The sequence below is a fragment of the Sylvia atricapilla genome, chromosome W, assembly GCF_009819655.1.
Source record: "Sylvia atricapilla isolate bSylAtr1 chromosome W, bSylAtr1.pri, whole genome shotgun sequence".
NCBI lineage: Eukaryota > Metazoa > Chordata > Aves > Passeriformes > Sylviidae > Sylvia > Sylvia atricapilla.
Genome location: NC_089173.1, coordinates 11,590,759 through 11,612,077, shown reverse-complemented (window position 1 = coordinate 11,612,077; position 21,319 = coordinate 11,590,759). Strand labels below are relative to the sequence as shown.

General features: G+C 38.3%; 1 protein-coding gene across 1 annotated transcript in view; it reads left to right on the top strand.

Annotated features, from left to right (window-relative positions):
- Positions 1-6,872: 6,872 nt before the first annotated feature.
- LOC136373351 (protein ARK2N-like) overlaps positions 6,873-21,319 on the top strand; it is a 61,115-nt gene continuing 46,668 nt past the window's right edge. The window contains exon 1 of the mRNA XM_066338252.1: positions 6,873-7,756. Within this exon, the coding sequence (XP_066194349.1) occupies positions 7,036-7,756 (721 nt within the window). The 5' untranslated portion in view covers positions 6,873-7,035. The remainder of the gene's footprint in view (positions 7,757-21,319) is intronic.

Genomic DNA, 21,319 nt, shown 5'->3' with positions numbered 1-21,319 from the left:
TTTAGTCATTGCTAAGTAATGTTTGTCCTTAGTCTAGGGCTTTTTTTAGTTTCCTATGCTCTATAGGTGATCAGATGCACCAAAGATCAGGATACTAACAGTCAGCAAAAGCTGCAACTCCACAAGATTTGAACAGTTAATGGCCTGTCTGCATGGACACAGAAAAAGAACCCAGTCAAGTGTTAGAAGATCCCAGACCAAAAATTACCATTGGACCAAGAGGTGTGCCAAGAACACCTGTGGGGCAGGTACAAGTCATAAGAGCAGAATTGCTCTGGGGATTTCTTTATTCTGGGTTCCTCTCCAGAGACACACAGCTCAAGCTGACCTGCTGCTGTGCCACTCTATTAAGTTATTTTTTATAAATCCAGTGCCTGAGACTCTTCTACAGGAAGCCTAAGGCTGAGCCCAAAGAAGGAGGAAGTGTGCCCAAGAGTGAGTGTGTGTGTGTGAGCAAGGAGTCAAAAGGGGCCCCTGTTGGCCCACTGAAGCCGCCTACTGCGAAGGGATTCTGAGCCCAGCAGTTAGTCTCAGGTGGTGTGTGTACAACTCCTTGAACAGTTGTGAGAATGCTCAGTCAGTGGCTTGTCCTTTAACACAGGCCTTATAAATTGTTTGGATGAAACTAATTTCCTTCTGACATTGTAGGAAATATAATTATAAAAAACATTTATTGAGAGCAAACCAAACAAAAATGTTATGAAGTATGTATGAATGGCCAATTATTGATAGATGAAGGGCACGCGTGCCATTTTCTATGTAACTCTTTGTGCAGTAGTATATATTACATATAGTTGTACTTTAAGAAGCTACTAACACCTCTATTTGAATTTATTTTTTTGGTTTTGTAATAATTTTTATCTTCAAAAGTCTCAGAGTAAACAGTGCTGTGAAAGAAATGCTCAGTACTCTCTCCTGTGTCTAGTCAAAACCTGTGAGTTTAAGGTGTGATGAGACCAAACAGCAGGTACTTTATCAGATGTGGATTTTTTTCTAAAGGGATGGTTTGTTCTTGCCCTCCTTTCCCTGCTTCCTGCCAGCTCTGGCAGAAATAATGGCACTTATTTTCTTGTTTTGTTTTCTGTTGACTTATTGAAATGAATCTACCCACGAAAGGATGAGCCAGTTCTGGTGCAAAGGAGGGACTATGACTGCGCAGTGACAATGAGAGTAGTAAAAGACTAGGGAATAAAGCCCATCCCTGTTAGTGGCAATGAGAGAGGCTGGACTGTCTCTGCTAATCTGACCTTCAAAATCCTTCTGGATTTCTTCAGTGAAGTGGAGGTTTTATAGTGTAGAAATCATATGACTTTACAAATGAGTCCACGATTTAAAAATATTTCCAGATAGGGGTACAGTTAGATGTTTAATGGCTTCTGCATACTGCTGTGTTCTACGTGTGGCTGGAAAATAAATAAATAAAAAAAAATCTAGCACAAGTTTTTACAGAATTGCCTTTTCAAATAAGTGCAGTATCTGTGCATCAATGAAAGGAGAATGACATTTCTAAGCAATGTCTGATTAAGTATCCATCTGTGTCAGTAAGCATCACAACATTTTTCAGTGCTGTGTTCTCATTTAAGTAAAAAAAACCTGGTCTTTCTCTAGCAACACCTCAAGATTACTTTTTCAAGTACTGTTACTAGAAAAGTAAATAGCAAGAAAAGAATGTGAATTTTTCAGTATAGCTTCTTCTCTCTGATCTATAAATTTCTCAAGTAGAACTAAATAAGGACATTAGTTTTTCTTTCTTTGAGACAAGGCTTCTGAGTCACAGTAGACTTTTTTCCACTGAGATAAAGACAAAGTTCTATTTTATTTACGTACTAATACTCAAATTTTTGATGTCTAAATGGCCAGCTCAAGGGACCTGGAGAGTACAAATCTCACCAGAGCAAGTATTTTTTCCATGCACACAGAAACACAGGTTGATGTTGACCAGATACAGTGTTGTGAAATTACTAGTCACTGTACTGCCGTCTCACTGAAAATATAATTCACTGATCACTATGAGGGATCAAACGAGCATAGTTTGAGTAGTTAAAGTTCCTACTTAATAATGAAAAAAAGCCTTATAAAAACATTGTAATTAGACTGTTAGCAAGGTGGCAACATGTAAATGAAACATTTTTTTCTGGCTGATAAGCCAGAGAGATGGAAAAGCAAGTACAGGTGTTCTTATAGTTCCTTTGGAAGCTGCTATGTAGATGGTATTTCCAAGTAGGATATTTCTGAAGTCTCTAGTTCACTTTGGCTGCCCTTTAGCTTCTTGTCAAGCTCTGTTTTTTGTTCTCAGGGCTAAAAGCCTGAATAGTGCAGAAACTGTTCTGCAGTTATTAATATGAATATTTAAATATATTTCTTTTGGCCAGACTAGTACTCTTTTGATATGTGTTTGAGCAACCAAATTTTTCCTTGCATGTACATTTTAAAATTCTTAAAAAAGCTGGGAATTGCTCTAACAAGTACAGTGTAGCAATGTGATTTTTAGATGATGTAGGTGTAGCTGCTACCTATATCCCAATAAGCATCTCCTGTGGAAAAGCCACTTGGGAGGAATTCAGGCAAAGCAATCAAGCTCACACATCCACACATGCCATGGCTCAGCAAAGAGAGGCAAGAAGGGCCTTTTGTATGATAAATTTCCAGCAAGGTTTATTTCAGGCACAAAAGGCAATCAGGAACAAAAGACCAGGCCATGTGCTGTGCACAGGCTTAAGTAAGGGGTCAGCGGCCAATGACCTGAAGGCAAGGGGCAGCAAACCTATAGGGGGAACGGGGCCAGCCACCCGGGATGCCCCCACCAATAGGGAGACAAGGAAAGGAGAAAACACGAGAACCAGGGGCATGGGGAGAGGAGAGACTGGGGCAGACCACCGTGTGCAAAGGACCATGGGGAAGGTCCTCTCTTTCAGGCTAGACGGGGAAGATTCTATGGTCTGTCCTTCCAAGGCAAGACCCTGGGAATTGTCCCAAGGGGTTTCAGGGACTCCACAGTAGAGTACAAATCTCACTGTGTATAACTCTTGGTTAGTCATTCAGTCATCAAATCTGTGTTTAACTTATCTATGTAATAGAAGAATTATTTGATAATGAAAATTTGTAGGTGAAATACATAGAAATAGTGATTTTATTACAGTATAGGGATACATTTATGTCTCAGAACATGTGTACTCATTTGGGTTTGTTGATGCTGTGCTGTGGACTTGGAAATAAATTGGTTCCTGCATTAAATTACTGTCTCTGAAAATTCTTCTTTTAAGTTGCTTTCAAGAGAGTTTTACTCAGTATTCAGAAACATTTTTTTCTTTATATGTATGTTCCTGTATTTTACAGTATGTATTTTATTCCTCTTTTTGTTTTCTTTGGAAATAAAATGCTTTGCTGTGTGTTAGGGTTTTGGGTTTTTTTCCTCATTTAGCAGACCCGAACTTATCTTTCTTGTCTTGTCTGAGATTAACTAACCTTTTTTTCCTTAACACTAGTGTTTCTCTCCCATAAGCATTTTCATCATTCCCTTGCACCATATAGCATTTCATTCATTAGCCCAAAGGAAGCATGAACTCTATTTTATATTCTTTAAAAATGAAGTTTCAAAGTGGATTAGGGTGGGCAGGGCAACACTGAGCTTTTCACGGCACCTTTTAGGATCAGGGAAGTAGCCTCATATTGTGCTGCAGATGGAGGGGGGGAAACAGCATGCAATTACATACATACATACAGTTACAGGAAGCTTGGGATGGACCAGGAAACTGACAAAGGATTGTCAGGGTACTGAAAAGTCTTTCTGAGCCATCTGTGCTTTCTCAGGCTCTTCAAGTACTAATTGCCCTTGTCTGCAGAAATGCATTTTTAAAAGCAGTAGATTAAATACTACTACTGCTTTTTCTCATCTACACTTTTTTAAAGTGCTGTAAATTTATCATTTCTGTACTTCTAAACCCATACATTATTTGTTCCATACCATTCATCTGTAAGCAATGTGCTGAATGAAAAATCTTTATTATATGTTGAATTACAAGTAAAAATTTAAGTGGAAGGCAAAGTGTGACTAATGAAGGTAAAATTATAACTATTGATCTCTAAAAATTTTCCTGAAGATGCTTCAGGTACTCTTGGGTTGATAGCATACAAATTATCAATCAGATAAACAGCTTGTTTTTTGTATTTGCACTGAAGCAATGAAATTTATTAAATTATAACTTGATGTAAAATGTAGGATACTGGTGTGGATGGATACTGTTTCTTGCTTGCAACTCATACTATTTGATGCTGTTTTCCTGGTAGATTTGAGAAAAATGAGGTCAGCCTGTAGGTTCTCATATAACCAGGACTTGTATGGGAGACACTCAAGGAGCACTTGAATGGTGTATTGGGTACTCCTAAAAACGTCTTTACATGACTCCCTGGCATCAGTGGTTGTTCTCTGCTGAGAGCAAATTTGTGTTGTACATAGCTAATGCTTTTAAAGGCAATGCCTATAGATATTGTAAACTCTGTGTCTCTGACAATTTAGTAGCACTTCATGGCACTTTTTGGTATTTGGTACATAAAGTCTACTGGCAGACTGGTTCCACTGGAAAAGAAAGGTGTTTGTAGTCTTGCTCTGTAATCACAGAATCACAGAATTACTAGGTTGGAAGAGACCTCCAAGATCATCAAGTCCAACCCAACCCTAACCTCAACTAAACCATGGCACCAAGTGCCATATCTAGTCTTTTAAACACATCCAGAGATGGTGAATCTACCACCTCCCCAGGTAGACCATTCCAATACTTTATTACCCTTTCTGTAAAAAACTTTTTTCCTAATATCCAGCCTATATTTCCCTTGGCGCAGCTTAAGACCGTGTCCTCTCATTCTGTTAGTTGCTGCCTGAAGAAAGAGACCAACCCCCACCTGACTACAACCACCTTTCAGGAAGTTGTAGAGTGATAAGGTCACATCTGAGTCTTCTCTTCTCCAGGCTAAACAACCCCAGGTCCTTCAGTCATTCCTCATAGGGCTTGTGCTCCAGGCCCCTTACTGTAGGAACATCCGGCGATGACAGGGAGAGGGATCTCTGGAGACCAGGGAGGCTCTTGGAACAGGTGGTTTATTGCAAAGGTCTGGGTGAAAGAGCCTTGCCTTCAGCCACCAGCCTCAGCTGAAGGGGTGCCCCAAAGAGAGAGAGCTAGGTCTTTGTTACAATGTATTATATCTCTTTTTTGTGTTGAATATTCTAATTTACAGTAACCAACCGGCATGAGATACAAATCCTACAGAATTTACATACAACCTATGAGAACTGCTATATTACCATATTGCTCTGTATTCTAAACCCTAAAGGCTACTTCCTAATTTACCTTTTCCCTGATACCTTGGCGGGGCTCCTCCCTTGGGCCCCTAGGTGTCCCCTTGTTTGCTATTACTCAACCCATCTCCAGCTAATCACTGTCTTCCTGCCTGACATGCTTACATCTCAAAGCTAGCTTTCATTTCTATTTCACCCACAGGCTTTATATTTTCAGAATCTCTTGCCAAGCAATCATATCTGTAAGCTTTTACTGTCTCATCTTTCCCAACACCTCACTAACCTTGTTGCCCTCCTCTGGACCCACTCAAGCATCTCAATGTCCTTCCTAAACTGAGGGGCCCAGAACTGGACACAGTATTCAAGGTGCAGCCTCACCAATGCCGAGTACAAGGGAAGAATGACCTCCCTGCTCCTTCTGGCCACACCATTCCTGATACAGGCCAGGATGCCCTTGGCCCTCTTGGCCACCAGGGCACACTGCTGGCTCATGTTCAGCCGGCTGCTGACCAGAACCCCCAGGTCCCTTTCTGCCTGGGCACTGTCCAGCCACACCATCCCCAGCCTATAACGTTGCAGGAGGTTGTTGTGGCCAAAATGCAGGACTTGGCACTTGGACTGATTAAACTTCATCTTGTTAGACTCTGCCCATTCATCCAGTCATTCCAGGTCTCTCTGTAATGTTCAGCAACTGCTCATTTTCTCTGCAAAGTGACAGGATTTCTCCTATGTCACATTTGTACTGTAAGTTTTCAAATTGCCATTAAAACTTTGTAATATAATTTATAAGGTTGAGATCCTGTTCATCTAAAAGTAGATTTCTCATAGATATGGAAACAACTATATTCTGGTCTGTCCAGGTGGATGACTACCAAGTCTAGGAATTTCAGGCTGGCATTGTTCATAAGGACTAAAATTCTGCATTAAAGTGTATTTCCAGTTCTAGGTAAAGAAGTTTAGCATATGTTGCTTAGGATATGTTAAATTTTATAAAGTAAGACTTTGGAAATATTTTTATTTTCTGATCTGTAGTGATTCACCTCACTAGAATAATCAAATTTAATATGACTCCAGTACCATCTTTCATGGGTGTGTAAAAGGAAGAATAGTTTGGTGTAACACAATGAGTTCACTAAGAAAAAGTAAATTAAAAAAACAATACTTTCCTATGAAGACAGGCTGAGAGAGTTAGAGTTGTTCAGCCTGGAGAAGAGAAGGCTCTGGGGAGACCTTAGAGCACCTTCCAGTAGCTAAAGGGGCTACAAGAAAGCTGAAGAGGGACTTCGACAAGGGGGAATAGCTTCAAACTGACAGAGGGCAGGTTTAGATTAGATACTGGAAAGAAAGTTTTGACTAAGGATGGTGAGGCACTTGGAACAGGTTGCCCAAGGAAGTAATGGATGTCTCATCTCTGGAAGTATTCAAGGCCAGGATGGGACTTTTAGCAACTTGATCTAGTGGAAGGTGTCCCTGTCCATGGCAGGGGCTTTGGAATGAGATGACCTTAAAGGTCCCTTCCAACCCAAACCATTCTAGGATTCTATGAACATACTGTCTGTAACTGAAAGCAATGTGTTGTTTAGGTAATACTGTGAAGAGCAGAACTGAGTTATTTGGGTAAATTATTCTTCCTCTTCTGTTCTTGTTAGGCTGCTGTATTGCTGAAGACCTTATCTAGTTCACCCAGTCTTCCAGACCATGTGCTCCATGCTTTGAGACCAGGAGGACCTTGGTGTTCTGAAATGAAGATGGAGACAGTGGGAAAAGCAGAACTTGTTGATTCAGAAGTTCCACCAAAGACTTCTGAAAAGCAAGAAACTGCTCCTGATGAAGATGGACCTATAGAACTCAAGCCACAAACTCAGGAAGACAACATGCATGCTGCAGCAGACTCTGCAGTGCTTTCTTCAATGCCTTGCTTACTGATGGAACTGAGGCGAGACTCTTCAGAGTCTCAGTTGGCATCTACAGAGAGCGATAGGCCAATGGGTGGTCGAGTTTATGAGAGTGACTCTTCTAATCACTGCATGCTTTCCCCTTCCTCCAGCGGGCATTTGGCTGACTCAGACACGTTGTCTTCTGCAGAAGAGAATGAGCCCTGTCAAGCTGAAGCCGCTCTAGAGGGAGACCCTTCTGCAGTGTCTGGAGCTGCAGTTGGGAGGAAATCCAGGAGATCCAGGTCTGAAAGTGAAACTTCAACAATGGCTGCCAAGAAAAACCGACAGTCTAGTGATAAGCAGAATGGTCGGGCTACCAAGGTAAAAGGTCATCGAAGTCAAAAGCACAAAGAAAGAATCCGTCTCTTGAGACAGAAGCGTGAGGCAGCTGCTCGCAAGAAGTACAACCTGCTGCAGGACAGCAGTACCAGCGACAGTGACCTGACGTGTGACTCAAGCACGAGCTCATCAGATGATGATGAAGAGGTTTCAGGGAGCAGCAAGACAATCACTGCAGAGATACCAGGTAGAGGATGTTTTTTAAACTGAACTGTAACACGTCTGACATCGTTTTTTCAGCTGTTGTGCTAAATTAGATGAGTGACACTTGAGAAAAACCAGGAGAACTGCAGCTCTGTGTAAATTTGAAGACTGCAGTGTATTAAGACATGGGCAAATTTTAAACTCTGTCCTGAGGTTTCAGATTTTTGCACACCAACAAAGCATAGAAATGGTAAATTGGAGGAAGTACTATCTTTGAATTCTGAAATTTTCAGATCTTTTCATTTGTAAGCCTAGATAAGCTCTTGTCAGTGCTGTCAAGTTCCATTAGATGGTGATAATCTAATAAATACATTCTGAAGATAAATAGCCAGCTTTGCTTTAATATCTTAAGACCACAGATTGGCAGCTGTGTTAGAAATAATACAGCATACCTCTTGCCTGTGTTACAGTAAGGCCCTGTTCATTACTGCACTGTTCTTTCAGCTCTATGTTTCAGTGCATGACAAACCTGCTTAGCCTTATTGTAAGTTCTTGCAGATTGTAGCTGGTCACCTTTTTTAGGATATAAATATGAATTTGTTTACATGGATGCCCAAGCTATATCCACACCTAAATTTTCAACATCCCTAGACAAAGCTGTTACCATTTTCTTATGTCATAAGGATCTATACTTTCTATATTTTTAATTTTCTGACACATCTGTGTTAAGACTATAGGCAGCAAATTATAGGGGCCTTCTCATAATAATTTTATTAGCAAAAGAAACATTAATTCTTCAAGTTTTTTGTCTGCTGAGTCTTTGTTATTTTATTAGCTCAAGTGATGTGGACAGGATTTTGTGTGAAAAATTATTTCAGCATATTATACCACAGAACCACCATCATATGGCAATCAAAAATAAAATCACATAAAAATAAACTTTTTGGTTTGCCAATATTTGCTAGATTACATGCCTTTTTGCCTCTTGTGTTAGAATTTGGGGTGTTGGGTTTTTTTGAAGATAAATATCAGCTTACATAGGGCAAGAAGATTTAAAGGAAAACCGCAATAATTAGTCTTAAGTTGCTGAACTAGTGTTTGCTAGATGAATTAAAATATTTGCAGCAGATTTTACAAATAACTGTTTTAACTGACTTGGTTATGGTGAATGATTCTGTCATGATGAGAACTGGGATTTTTCTCAGATATTGCTAGGAAGCAGGTTGCACAAAGTAAATGTTTATTATTAGAAAGTCTGGGAAAGGCATAGTCTATAATTATTGTGTAGTTAACTTTTAATAGAGATCTAAAAATGTTTACTAATTTAATAGTTACTCAGACTTCTAGCTTTTATAATTTTATGCTTTTTCTTTGCTATATTTATACTTTGCTGGGCAATTAAAGCCTCATTTAAAGCCTCTTGAAGACAACTATTTAATTGAGTTTTGGTGCTGGTTTCTCCCCACCTCACAAGCCCCACCAAACTTACACAATAAGTCCCCCAGGTTATATTCTTTTTTTTTTTTTTTAAGTCATAAAAGGATCTTGTGACCCAGGAAAGCACCACAGGGTATTTTCACATCTGCTTAGATTTCTGACTTCCATTGCAGAGACCTGAAACCACTCTAGGGTACTTTGGGTCACTAGGCTCTTCTGTATTTGAGTTCTTGGTCTTAGCCACGAGATGCTTGCAGTGAAGAGATCCCATTTTAGTACACAAAAGAACTTGATTATTTAGTGATGATTATACTAAGGCCCAGTTTTGCCTCTCATGCAAGATATGGGAGTGCACAAACCATCCTGAGGAATAATGATGCTTATTCATAGCACATATAATTTGCTTTATGCTGAATTTCACTTATGACATTCAAATGATTGAGCTGTCCTTTTGCTGCAATTAGGTGCAATGTGGACCTGCTACATTGTGGTTTTCCTTTAAATAGAAATGACTTTGGTTTGTGGGAAATGTTTTCCAAGTGCAAGAGAAAAACATTGTCTATAGACATAAGGACAAGGTTGGCCAAAAATGCATCCTATGCAACTTGTGGTTAATGAAATATTGTGGTCTTAAAAGATGCAGTGGAGCTGAGTGTGAGTAGGACTCCCAGCTCTCCATCACAGTGGTAGGTTCACATGCCATTTACGATCCCTCTTATTGGAACTGGCAAAGTACTTAAAATCTTTTTCTAAACTAGAAAGCTGCTTTAGTGCACTTGGCATTACACTGTGAATATCTTCAAAATTTAGGGAATGAACTCATAGTTAGAAATTATTACAAGGTATCAAAAAACATTACTGGAAATTCAGTGCATGAATGTCCTCTGCACACAGTCAAAAGAAGTTTAACTTGATGCTTGAACTTGAGTATCAGGACATAAGCATGAAAAAGCTTTTGCAGTTACTTTTGAAAGTCTGTATTCATTGATGCAGAAGAGTCTTACAGGTAGTCTGTGTTCCCCTCCGTCTTGGTGTATTTGGACACTTCAGTTGTAGTGCTGGTTACTGTCTCAACATCGCTTATTATTGGGACTAATTTTCAACCAGTCTAAAAAATAGCTTTGCCAACAGAGATGCTCTAAAATTTTTAGTGACAGTTAATGTGGCCTTCATGTATGAAAGTTATGCATATTCTAGCTCTTAACCATCTCTCAGTGCATGTAGTGTAACAGCCAATAGTTTGCTTGTGTATGGTCTGAAAAGTGAAGTGCCACATTTTAGAATACAGTAGTCTTTCATGTTGTGTAACTCAACTTTGTCCATTTAAATAGCATAGGTTTGGCTAAACTAGTAAGGTAAGGAAAATGTTTAGTGAATACATAATGCCATGAAGTTACAAACAGAGCAGTTATGCTGTAGTCAGTTCTCTCTGCTGAACTCAAATGTCATGTGCATTAAAATACTGTCAGACTTGGTTTTCTTCTCAAGAAAGATTGAAGAGTAAAGAGTTGAAATCTTACTGGTGATACTTCAGTACACATATTGTGAGCTCCATAGGACCTAAGCACAATACAAGTTATGTTATTCTGAATGCTTTTTGTGATGTTAATTTACACCTGAAAATACATGTTCAATCTAAACTTCAAGAGTGCTACTTAGAATCTTCTCACTCACCTGAGCAGTCATAATCTCAGACTCTCTAATTCAGGGGAATGCCAGGATTTTTGAGTTACTGCAGACAAAGAGCAATTTCTTATCTTTTAATGACTGAGCCTCTCTGTTGGCATTTAAGATTCTGCCACTCCTAAACACTAGATAGCATTCCCAGCCCAAGAGGATGATCTTTGAATCCTTGAATAGGTTCTCCTAGATCTGCTGCTGTTGAAAGTTTTTCCTTTAAGCAATTTCAAATTTGACCATGCAAATTAACTCTTAATGAAATTGGTATGAGAGCAAGTCGGGGAATCAATATTTATTTCTATGTAAACACTTTTTTTGAAAGAAGAAAAGGATTTTTAAAAATTCAAATATAATTAGAAAAATATTGGTATTTCCCCATTATAATGCTTTTTACAACTCAGAAAACTCTGAATTGAAATAAGGTTTTAGGCTTTCAGAAGAATCTGTTGAAAATTTTGAGTGTTGATGTTGAAAATGTGTTGCAGCTCACTTTGTTAAAAAAAAGGAAAAATTGTTTTTCCAATATTAAGAAATCCAAAGGGGAAGGCACAGTGTGTATGTATGAGGAACTCTCAACTGGGTTACTTCCTCTCAAGAACTGTACATAAATCTTGGAAAAAGCATCTTGCAAGGGATAAATTTGGTTCAAGTAACTCAGGATGACGCTTATATAAGAACAGGGGAAAAATTAATCTGTTTAAAAGGATTTGCTGTAAGATACTCATTTGGAAATGTCAGTAAGCATAATAACATGGAGGAATACACCATTGCTAGTTAGAATGAAGATGCAACATATCTCCTTAAATTGTTATCTTATCAGACTTCCTAAATTAAATAACTGTAGATTTGGTTATTATTTAGATGATACTAAATAGATAACATAAAGAGACAGTGTTGGGGCATTTCTTAAGTGCTGTTTTGCAGGAGGTAGTTTTGAAAATAAGATACAAATCTTGGCTTCAGACCCCTTTTGTAATTGTGGTTTAACTTGGCATAACTCCAAAAAAAACCTATAGAGTTGTAAGTTTACAGATAGGAAAGAGACCAGTTAGATAAATGCTAATATTTTTAATATAAAAATGCATTTTTATTAGGCTTAATTTTTTTTTTAACCCTGAAAGCCACAAATAAAGAAAAGATTGAATAAGGCTTGTTATAAGAACTGCAAGGGAAGCATTTGAAACACTGATTTGCTGCTACTGTAAATTGTAGATGTACTATGAATGATGCCTTTTAAAAATAGTATTGCAGGGTACTATATATTTCAATACCTAGTTTCTTCAGTTTGCAAAACAGTTTTATCAACTTTGACCATGCTAGTTCATTCTTAACTTTAAAAACCTGGCTAGGTTGTCTCACATGCCATCATCAATAGTTTTAATTTAAATTGCAATTAAAACTTATTCAGTGTTACTTAGAGGTGTCTGTTCATAAGCCTGTGGAAATCGGAAAGACTCATTTAGTTACTTGATTTTAGGATAAGATCCCTGACTAAAGATGAACAGTAACATATTGGATGTTCAATATTAGGAGTATATGAATGGAAAATTTTTTTTTTTTCAGGGAGGAAAAAGACATTGAATATATAAAAGGAACCACATTTTAGTAAAAAGGTACCATTTTATGTAACTATTTTAGTTAAAATGCAGTCAGAGGGATGTTAATTAGTTACTATAAAGTATATATTTATTTTTGAATAGAAGACATGAATGCTAAATTCCCAGCCTGTCTGATAGGTAAACAGATAGGGGTTTAATAGAATATTTTTTGCCCCTGATGGGCTGCTCGGAAAAAAAATTATAATCCTGGGCTTTGTTTAGCTGTTACAGAAGGCCTTATATATACCTCATTTATATAGCTCCAAAAAAGGAATGTGTTGTTTAAGCAGTACTGTAATTTAATGTACACAGTGAAATCCCAAAAAAGACTTAGTGCCTTATATTTTTATTAGTAAATATTTGGTTAGGTTGTGCAATGATTTCTCTCATTCTTAGGATATTTTCTATTATTTTTAAGATAGAGGATCCCACAAGTTTCATATTTACATATTAAATTGTCACATTCTGCAGCTGCTTTGTGTAGTTTAATGTGATGCTTGTCTTGTTTCAGAATTACCTTAGGTAATGTTTGTGTGTTTGGATGGCATGCACATATTGTTTATTATTCTTCAAACAGGTACAGAGCCTCTGGGTTTTTTTGGTTTTATTGCTTCCAAGATGATTCCTGAATGAACTCTAAACATAAAAATATAGATACTGCTGCCTTTTGTTATTGATATGTAGAGTAAGGTAATGAGGATGGCCTTTTCTTCTTGCTGCTAAAGTTCTTTCTTATAATCCCAAAGAGTGTCATTTTAACCATCATTTTGATGGATAGAAGGAAGGAGAACAATTTCCTTCCATCTATGCCCTGTTTTCTGCCTTGCCTAGGATTAATGCTAGAAATGCTGCACAGCTAGTGGCTCGTGTGAAGAAGGGCACATTTCTAGTTGGTGTGAGGTTGATCACTCCTACGTGTCGTGTATTAACCCTGTGATGGAGCTGTGTCCATCAAACCTAACAGAAGTTGCTTTTACCTCATATATTAGCATAACATTCACATGTCTTTTCATGCTTCTGTGTTTTTGTTATTTTCTTCATTGGTGTTTATTGTGTTTTCCAAAATTAGACCAAGAGCCTTGGGCTTAGCTACTTTGGATGCTGCAGTCACGATATCAGGCTTTATCTCTGTCTCATGTAGAATTTTGTCCATGTTTAAGTCTGTTATAAAAGGGTTCAAGTATGTAAGTAAAATATGCATAATTATTCAGATTTACAGTTAATAGTATTTTGGATCGCAGCTTAACAGAACTAAAGATGTTATTGTATGATGTTTTTTGACACCTTCAGTTGAGTTAAAAACAGAAAATGCAAGGGAATTAGACTAATTTAGTTTATTTATAAAATAAAACCTTTGACAGAATTGTCTGAGAATTCTAGAATAAAAATAATTCTGAAGCCAAAACGTCTATTATAACCTCAGTGAGTGTAAATTTTTTTTTTTTTTACGGTGATACTGTTGGCTGATATTTGCTAATTCCTCCCCAGTTGTCATATCTAAGGGACAGCATTAGAAAAGTTGTTTTCTTGAATTAGCATGCCTTAATAAGCAATATGTTCTTACTTAATGATATCCTTTCAACTGGCCTCAATGTCTTTAAAGCTGGCTTCAGTTGTGCTGGGGGATCTGGAGGAGCGACCAGGGAAATTCCAGGATTGCTTGACAGGGGCACCGTGTGGGATAGGAACTGCATAGGCAATGTCCTGGAAGAGGCCATGAACTGCTTTGCTGAGATGCAGAGGCAGACAGAGGAGAAATTTTGCATGTGGATAGAAAAGCTAACTCGTCTTGACACGGACGAAGAAAGCAAGCAACAACTGGAGCCCAGGGAACCTAAAATTCAACTAGTTGGCCAAAGAACCCCCCCTACCACACAGTCAGGGCCTTTTATACAGATGCCTGATAGCCAAGTACTTCCACAGCAGTTGTTTAATTTTTACATGGGCTATCAAAATGTCAATGCTACATTAGAGTTTCCAGCGACTTTTAATAACAATTTTCTGCCTATCTTTCCAGAAAATGGGAATATTGCAGAGCCTGATCTGAATCAATTATAAACTTTAAAAAAAATCTCATCTTTGCTATCTTGATGTTACTTTGAATTATGCTAAAAACAAGGTTTCCTTTTCTCTTCATATGTTTGTTTTCTCTTTTGGGTTTTATTACCATGGTATTATTTATTTTTTTTGTTTTTCATTTTATAGAGAATATATATGTTGTTTAAGAAAATCCTCAGTGTACTCACATGCATGTGTCAGCACACACATATAAACACCTTTAAAGATGTGTAAGGGGAACGACCCTAAGCTTTCATCACCAAACTTGAGAAAATATAACTTAAAATCCTTGTTTAGATAAGCCAAAATCAGTAGAACTATGTTTGCTACAGTAGGAGCATTCATCCAGATGCTCTTTTTGCATGTTAAAACATTTATATAAGTACCAGACTACATACAAACTCATAACATTTCCTTAACTATGTTTACTTCTGAGTTTTTCAGCTTGACCATGTCATATGTTAGTGGGTTTTTTCTTCATTTTAGGCAGAAATAATAAATAAGCTTACCTTTAAGATTTAGCTATATACATAACAAATGTGCACAACTGATTTTGTCTCCCATTTAGTGGTTCATTTTCTGTCCAGAGTTTTTATAAATGTCGCTGCTGTGTTGCACATAGCATATTTATGGAGGCAGCTGTCTTATACTGTGTGCACAAATAGGCACATGTACACATATATGTGTGTTTGGTTTGGGTGGAAGTAATCTCTCATTTTAGGTGTTTAGTTTGCTGCTCCCTGAATCTCCTCCTGAGTCAATAGGAAGAGAGAAGCACTTACAGAGGATACCTTCGGGCAGGTTTTTTCTTGCATTAGTTGTCTAAACCTTCCTTATCAACAGTTTAGAATAGATAACTAATGGCTGAAATGGGGTGAGATGAATCACATCCAACTGCATGTGCATGCATGACCTGTGCACACAAAGTACTTCTGCTTTCTTTCTGTTTATACAACCAAACTGCATCATTCATGCTAGAATAAAAATAGTCTTGTCAGTCCTAAAATAAGCAGCTGTCAGTGTATGGATTGAGCTTTGGCACAAGATGTTAGAGGAAGGCCTGACAGTCAGATAAATAAACTGCAGTGGTCTGGAGATTGCTGGTCTTGGTCAGACAGCAAGAGCTTCTTCTGAACCATGTTTGAACGCCACTGAAATAATTATTTATTTGTGATGGGGAATGCCAGAACATTAGTTTCATTTAATTAATGCAAAAACTTGCTATTGTATGGTTCTTTTTATACTAATAGTTATCCTGAATAGACAGGCTTGAAACTGTGATGTTTAAAGTAGGATTAATTTAAACTATATATTAGAAATGTCTATTTAATTCTTACTATTATCACTATACACTGGGATTTTATTGGTTACCTTTCCATTGCGACCTATCTTCATGTCAAATAACTTCTCCATAGCTGCCAAAAAATGTATATTTCTCACCAGTTAAATTTGCTAAAAGTTTCTAATGCAAATTAAATCAGAATTTTAGTAATGGAAATTGAAAGTCTTTATAGGCATAGTTTAAGGAAAGAGAATGCTATATGTCTCCACAAGGTCTGTTATTTTGCTTTTTAAAACAGACACTTTTTTCCTAATTGTTTCCTGTTGGAAATATCCACTGGATCTTCTGTAGGTCTGATTTTAAATTTTTTTTTTAATCTCCCTGAAGTCAGTGGGAGTTTTTCATCAATTTATATGGGGGTTTGGATCAAACATGTAACAGAAACTCAAGAGATGCTTTTTTTTTTTTTTATCAGTATATTAACACTGATGTTTTTACATTATTCTTGGCCTAGACTCACTTTTATTTTAAGTATGTGATGCCTTCATTAGAAAAAAATGAGGTTAGAGAGCTATATTATTTTCAGAGTAACTGTTTGAAAGATTATGCAGGAGATAATTTTTAAGTACTGGAATTATTTCTTGCCAGATTACCTTCATGTATAATTTCGATACAAAGATTTTGGTATGAGCTTGTTAGAAAAATCCCTTGTCTAAAATTGTGTGCATTTCAGGTAAAAGTTAAACAAGTTATTCTATGTTTGATTGCAATTTAATAAACTTGACCTCATCTGTTTAAAATTTAAGATCCTTCAGGGAAGATTATTTGCTGATATATATGAAAAAATTAATCCTTCTGATGTTCAAAGATTATATATATATACACCTTTATGATGATGATAGGAGCAGCATATTTTAAAGCATGACAACTTTACAAGTGTTCCTATGCATGTAGAACCACCTTTTTGCAGTGACTGCTTTCTTTTAATATCTAAGAGTCCCTGTCCATGCTTATGAATGGTATTCTTCAATTTACTGTTCACACTGAAACCACTCCAAACCACTTGCCTCTTGTTCACAGAGAACTGGAGGCTCAAAAGGTAAAGATCATGGGTTGAGATAAGAACAGTATCCTGGAAACAGCAATGAGATAAAATTAACAGTAACAGCTACAATATTAATAACGAAAGTGTACAAGAGAGGCGAGTGATTCACATGCAGATGCTCACCACTGTACCACCAATAGAGCCTGGCAATACCCAACCGCCCCCACGCTATTTCTAAATTACTCCAAACGGGGTGTGGACCTCACTGAGGAGACATGGCAGAGTTAGCATCAAGAACATGCTTTCCTCAACATTTAAAGGAAAATCAAAATTCTCAGAACCTGTTGTAACAGACCTGAAGGAGGAAAAGGGGGTGAAAGGCTGCGGAAAATCATCCTCCCGTTCCCTCCACAGACTGGGTATGATTATTAATGCACTCCCAAAAGTAGCACCTGAGGCAAGGGTAGGAGAGCAGCACTGAATACACATCCCAAATGACCCTCATTGCTCTTGATGTTATAATGTCATAAACTGATATCCTCCAGTACAGCAACAAAGCAATCCTGATCCCTTCTCCCTGCTCTGAAAAAGACCACTGTGTGGTCCAATGACCAATGGGTGCATTGCATATACAAGGAATATATATACAGGATTAGGTTCCACAGTCACATGAACAGACCAAGCAACATTGTGACCAATGTTTCATTGCCTAATACAACAGATGCTTAGATCAAATTTGTTTCCAACCCACTCTAGGCAGACCTGTTGCTATCTCAACCCTTTGTGCCTCACATTGGGCACTAAAGAAGGCTGTCATGGTTTAGGAATGGTATTGTCCAATTTAGTGCTCCCACTGAAACCACTTCAAACCACTTGCTGCTTGCTCACTCTTCCTTCCCTCCCCTCTGCTTCAGTCTGGAGAAGAGAACTGGAGAAAAAAAAGATAAAGATTACAGGTTGAGATAAGAACAATTTCCTGGAAATAGCAACATAAGAAAAGGAACAGTAACAGCAACAATATTAATAGCAAAAATGTTTAAGAGAGGCCAGTGATTAACATGCAAATGCTCACCAGGGTACCACCAACAGAGCCTGAAAATACCACATTTGCCATGATTGAGAAGGGACCCTTGATTTGTTAAAAAAATATGGATATTGGTCTAACACCGATATCCAACTATGACGGACAAAGACTCTCTAACAGTTTGAAGTTAGAAAGTGTATGTTTATTACGACGCCGGGCAGCGTGCGGGATAGCTCCCAAATACACACGTGCAATTTACAGATGATCACAGGGTCTTTTTATGTACAAAAATGTTAAATACCCAAAACACAAATGCATATTCATAACTCTGGTCCATCCCATTCCCCGCTTCGTATGGTAATTAGCCAAAAAGCAATTAAGCATGCGTAGTTTGTTCTTTGAAATGGGTCGGTGGTCCTTTTTAGGGGGTGGGGTCTCAAAATGATGAAGTAAGATGTGTCTTCCTCGCCCTTTTTAACCTTTTAGTGTTGGTGACACCTGGATCCTGTTTTCTCAAGACTATCTGATTTATGATCACATTGTGTTCTTGGAGTCTATTGATTAAGTTGACAGATCTCCTGATTTATCAGTTCCTTAAATCCGGCTTATGTTAAAAAAAAAGGGAAGTTTACCTCAACAATGTCTAGTTAGTAAAGGGAAGTCTACGTCAGCAATATCTAGTTTAACTGAAGTCCTTTATTCTTCAAAATTAATATGTCATTCCCCACTTCTTCTTTAAAGTGAGTAAATTCCTTTACTCAATATAGAGAGTCTTCTTCATCTATCCAAGCCGCACAGCTGGTGTCTCTCAAGACTAAGCCATATGCTTTTGACAGTGAGGTTAAGGCTGCTACTCGTCATAGCATCCTCCAATTCCAAACAAGTATTGCAACAGATAAGATTAAACTTATACTAACTAAAATAAGCAACACAACTATGGGGTGGACTAAGGTGTTTAGTATACCAGTTGCTGTTGGAGACCACCCAAAAAGAACATCCCACCAATGATGAGACAAATGTTCTTCAAACCTTTTAAAAACTCCTTTGATGGTCTCTGTATCATGGTGAATTGTAATTAATGTCTTTTTGTCCCCTTCTCTAATTTCCTTTATGATTTCTCTCAATTCGTGGTGTCTCATCAATTGAGCGACTAGAGTCAAATTCATCCCTGTGGGCACAGGCAGTATCTTCTGTACAGTGGTTAGGTTAGTCTTTATATATTGTTGTGATATTACAGGTGCTCGATAGGAAAAATCACATCCCTTAAATCTGACAAAATTGCAAACACACAAATTGAATTTGGTCTCCCTTACAATTTGGCTGTCTATTCTTATGATGGGGCATGCTGTCCTTAGACAGACACAACCTTGTCCTGTATACACCAGTGAAGTTTTCTGTTCGCCTGGATGCGTTTCAAAGTGACAAATATTTTGATCTGTATCCAAGGAAGTGTCTTTGACACCTTCTAATGTCCCCTCACATATGTATCCTAGTGTCCTGGGTTGTAGTTTAGGGTGTATTCTATCACCATCTTGAGTTAATGGCCCATCAATGCCTTTTGCATGACTCAGAGATAACTCCCTCCGGGGAGTTATCTCTCTCTTTAATGGGCCATTAAGGCTCTCTTCCATGACTCATCATCCCATTGTGAGATGCTCCGCCCATGGGGAAGAGCCAAGCATTCTCACCTGGATATAAGCTGGGATTTGGGACAGTAGAAGCAGCCCTCACCCACTGGATTCCCAGAGGACCGGAGCTACCAGACCTTTCTACAAGATTTCTGTTTCAAGAAAACCACCTCGTCTGGACTGTTTCCATCACCCTGATCAGGTTGTATTCTGACTTTGCCACTGGTTTTTCTTTTTTTGTATTTATTTTATTTTATTCTATTTTATTTTTTTCCTTTTTTTTCTCATTAAATTTTATTTCTGACTTAGAGCCTCTTACTTGGTTTGTTTTTAAACCACAACACCTAGTTGTCTCCTCGCAGTGCAGGGCTCTAGATTAACGGTTTGCCATTTTCCTTCAATTTCTCGTGCCCACATCCTGTGCTCAGAAGGGTACAATACAGTTCCCTCATGGTTTAATCCTAAGGGGACTATTGGATGTATCAGGTGCACTGAGGCATCATGTATGGTTAAAACAAAGGCTGTCACTATACTAGTCGCAGGGTTATAGGTGAAATTGACCAACACCCACCAAGACTGAAGCTCCTTCTGCATATCAGAAGCATTATCCCAAACAATTTTGCGAATTTCAGCAGGGAATGTTCCCTCTGCACCTTCTCTGATAACCGCAGCGGCCACTGATTGCATCCACAGTTGTGCCTGAGTACACCCTAGAGCCAGCGAAATGTTTTCACTAGCTGTACCCAGTGCATTAATTATTACCTCGTGATCTCGCTCTTCTGTGTTTTCCTATTCTGGTATTATTTGGGTCAGTTTGCAATGATTGTTACCCAGTGAGAGTAGAGAGGATTGCAAAGGTTGTTGTAGTTGGACTAAATCATTCCCTACTGAGGCTAATTTATTCATCAGTACTTCTGAATGTATGGTATTTAGTACTCTAATCCTGTTCCTAGCAACCCTGTAGTATCCGTCTTACTTCTAACATCAGGAGGCATACTTTTTTGGAGCCAAGTAGTTCAGTCTGTAAAGGAGTTCTTGAGAAATGGAGCACATTCTGGCCTAACGTGAGAAGCATTTACCTGTACTCCCATTTCTATTCGTTTTAAAGACCATTTTGGGTTAATTATCAGTTTCTGAACTCCTGTCTTTTTAATAGCATATGGCCCAATTTTGGTAATTACAGGAGTTATCTGTTCCTCTACTTCTGGGATAGCTGGCACCTGGTTGATCACAGCCTTTTTTGGCACTGGTGGAGTAATCTTGGTTTGGTCCTTATGGAGCTCAGTACATACTTGAGTGATGTTAAAGTCAGTCATACCCTTATATTGCACACCCCTCTATTTTGAGCCTAAACTGTGGACATTTACTCAAGCATTTGTCACAACACTCAGGACTAATGCGGATGGATCTCATGGGTAGGTGGTAAGCCTCATGGAACCCATCCTGTACGAATGCATATTTACATCCCCAAACATTTCTTCCTTCCCACAAGCTTGCATTCGTGACTTTTAGCATCTTATTTAGAGCCTTACGAGAGTAAGCATAATAAGCTCTCCCTTGACACCTATTTATCTCGGTCACATTGTACCTGCGTGGTACTGCATTGACTCTCGTTATGGTTAAGGGAATTACTGCAATAATTACAACTTTCCACATAATGTCCATACTGTCAATACATCTATTCGTGATTCCGAGTGAGCTTCAGCTTCAGTTCATTATCGCCTGGTGTGATCTTCCAGATTCCTTCTGGGGCTTTCTTCACTCAGGAGTGATGGATCCAGGCCTTCTGTTCCTTGACCTTGATTGCAGTGAAGGTAGTAAGAAGCACCTGGAATGGTCCTTCCCACTGTGGTT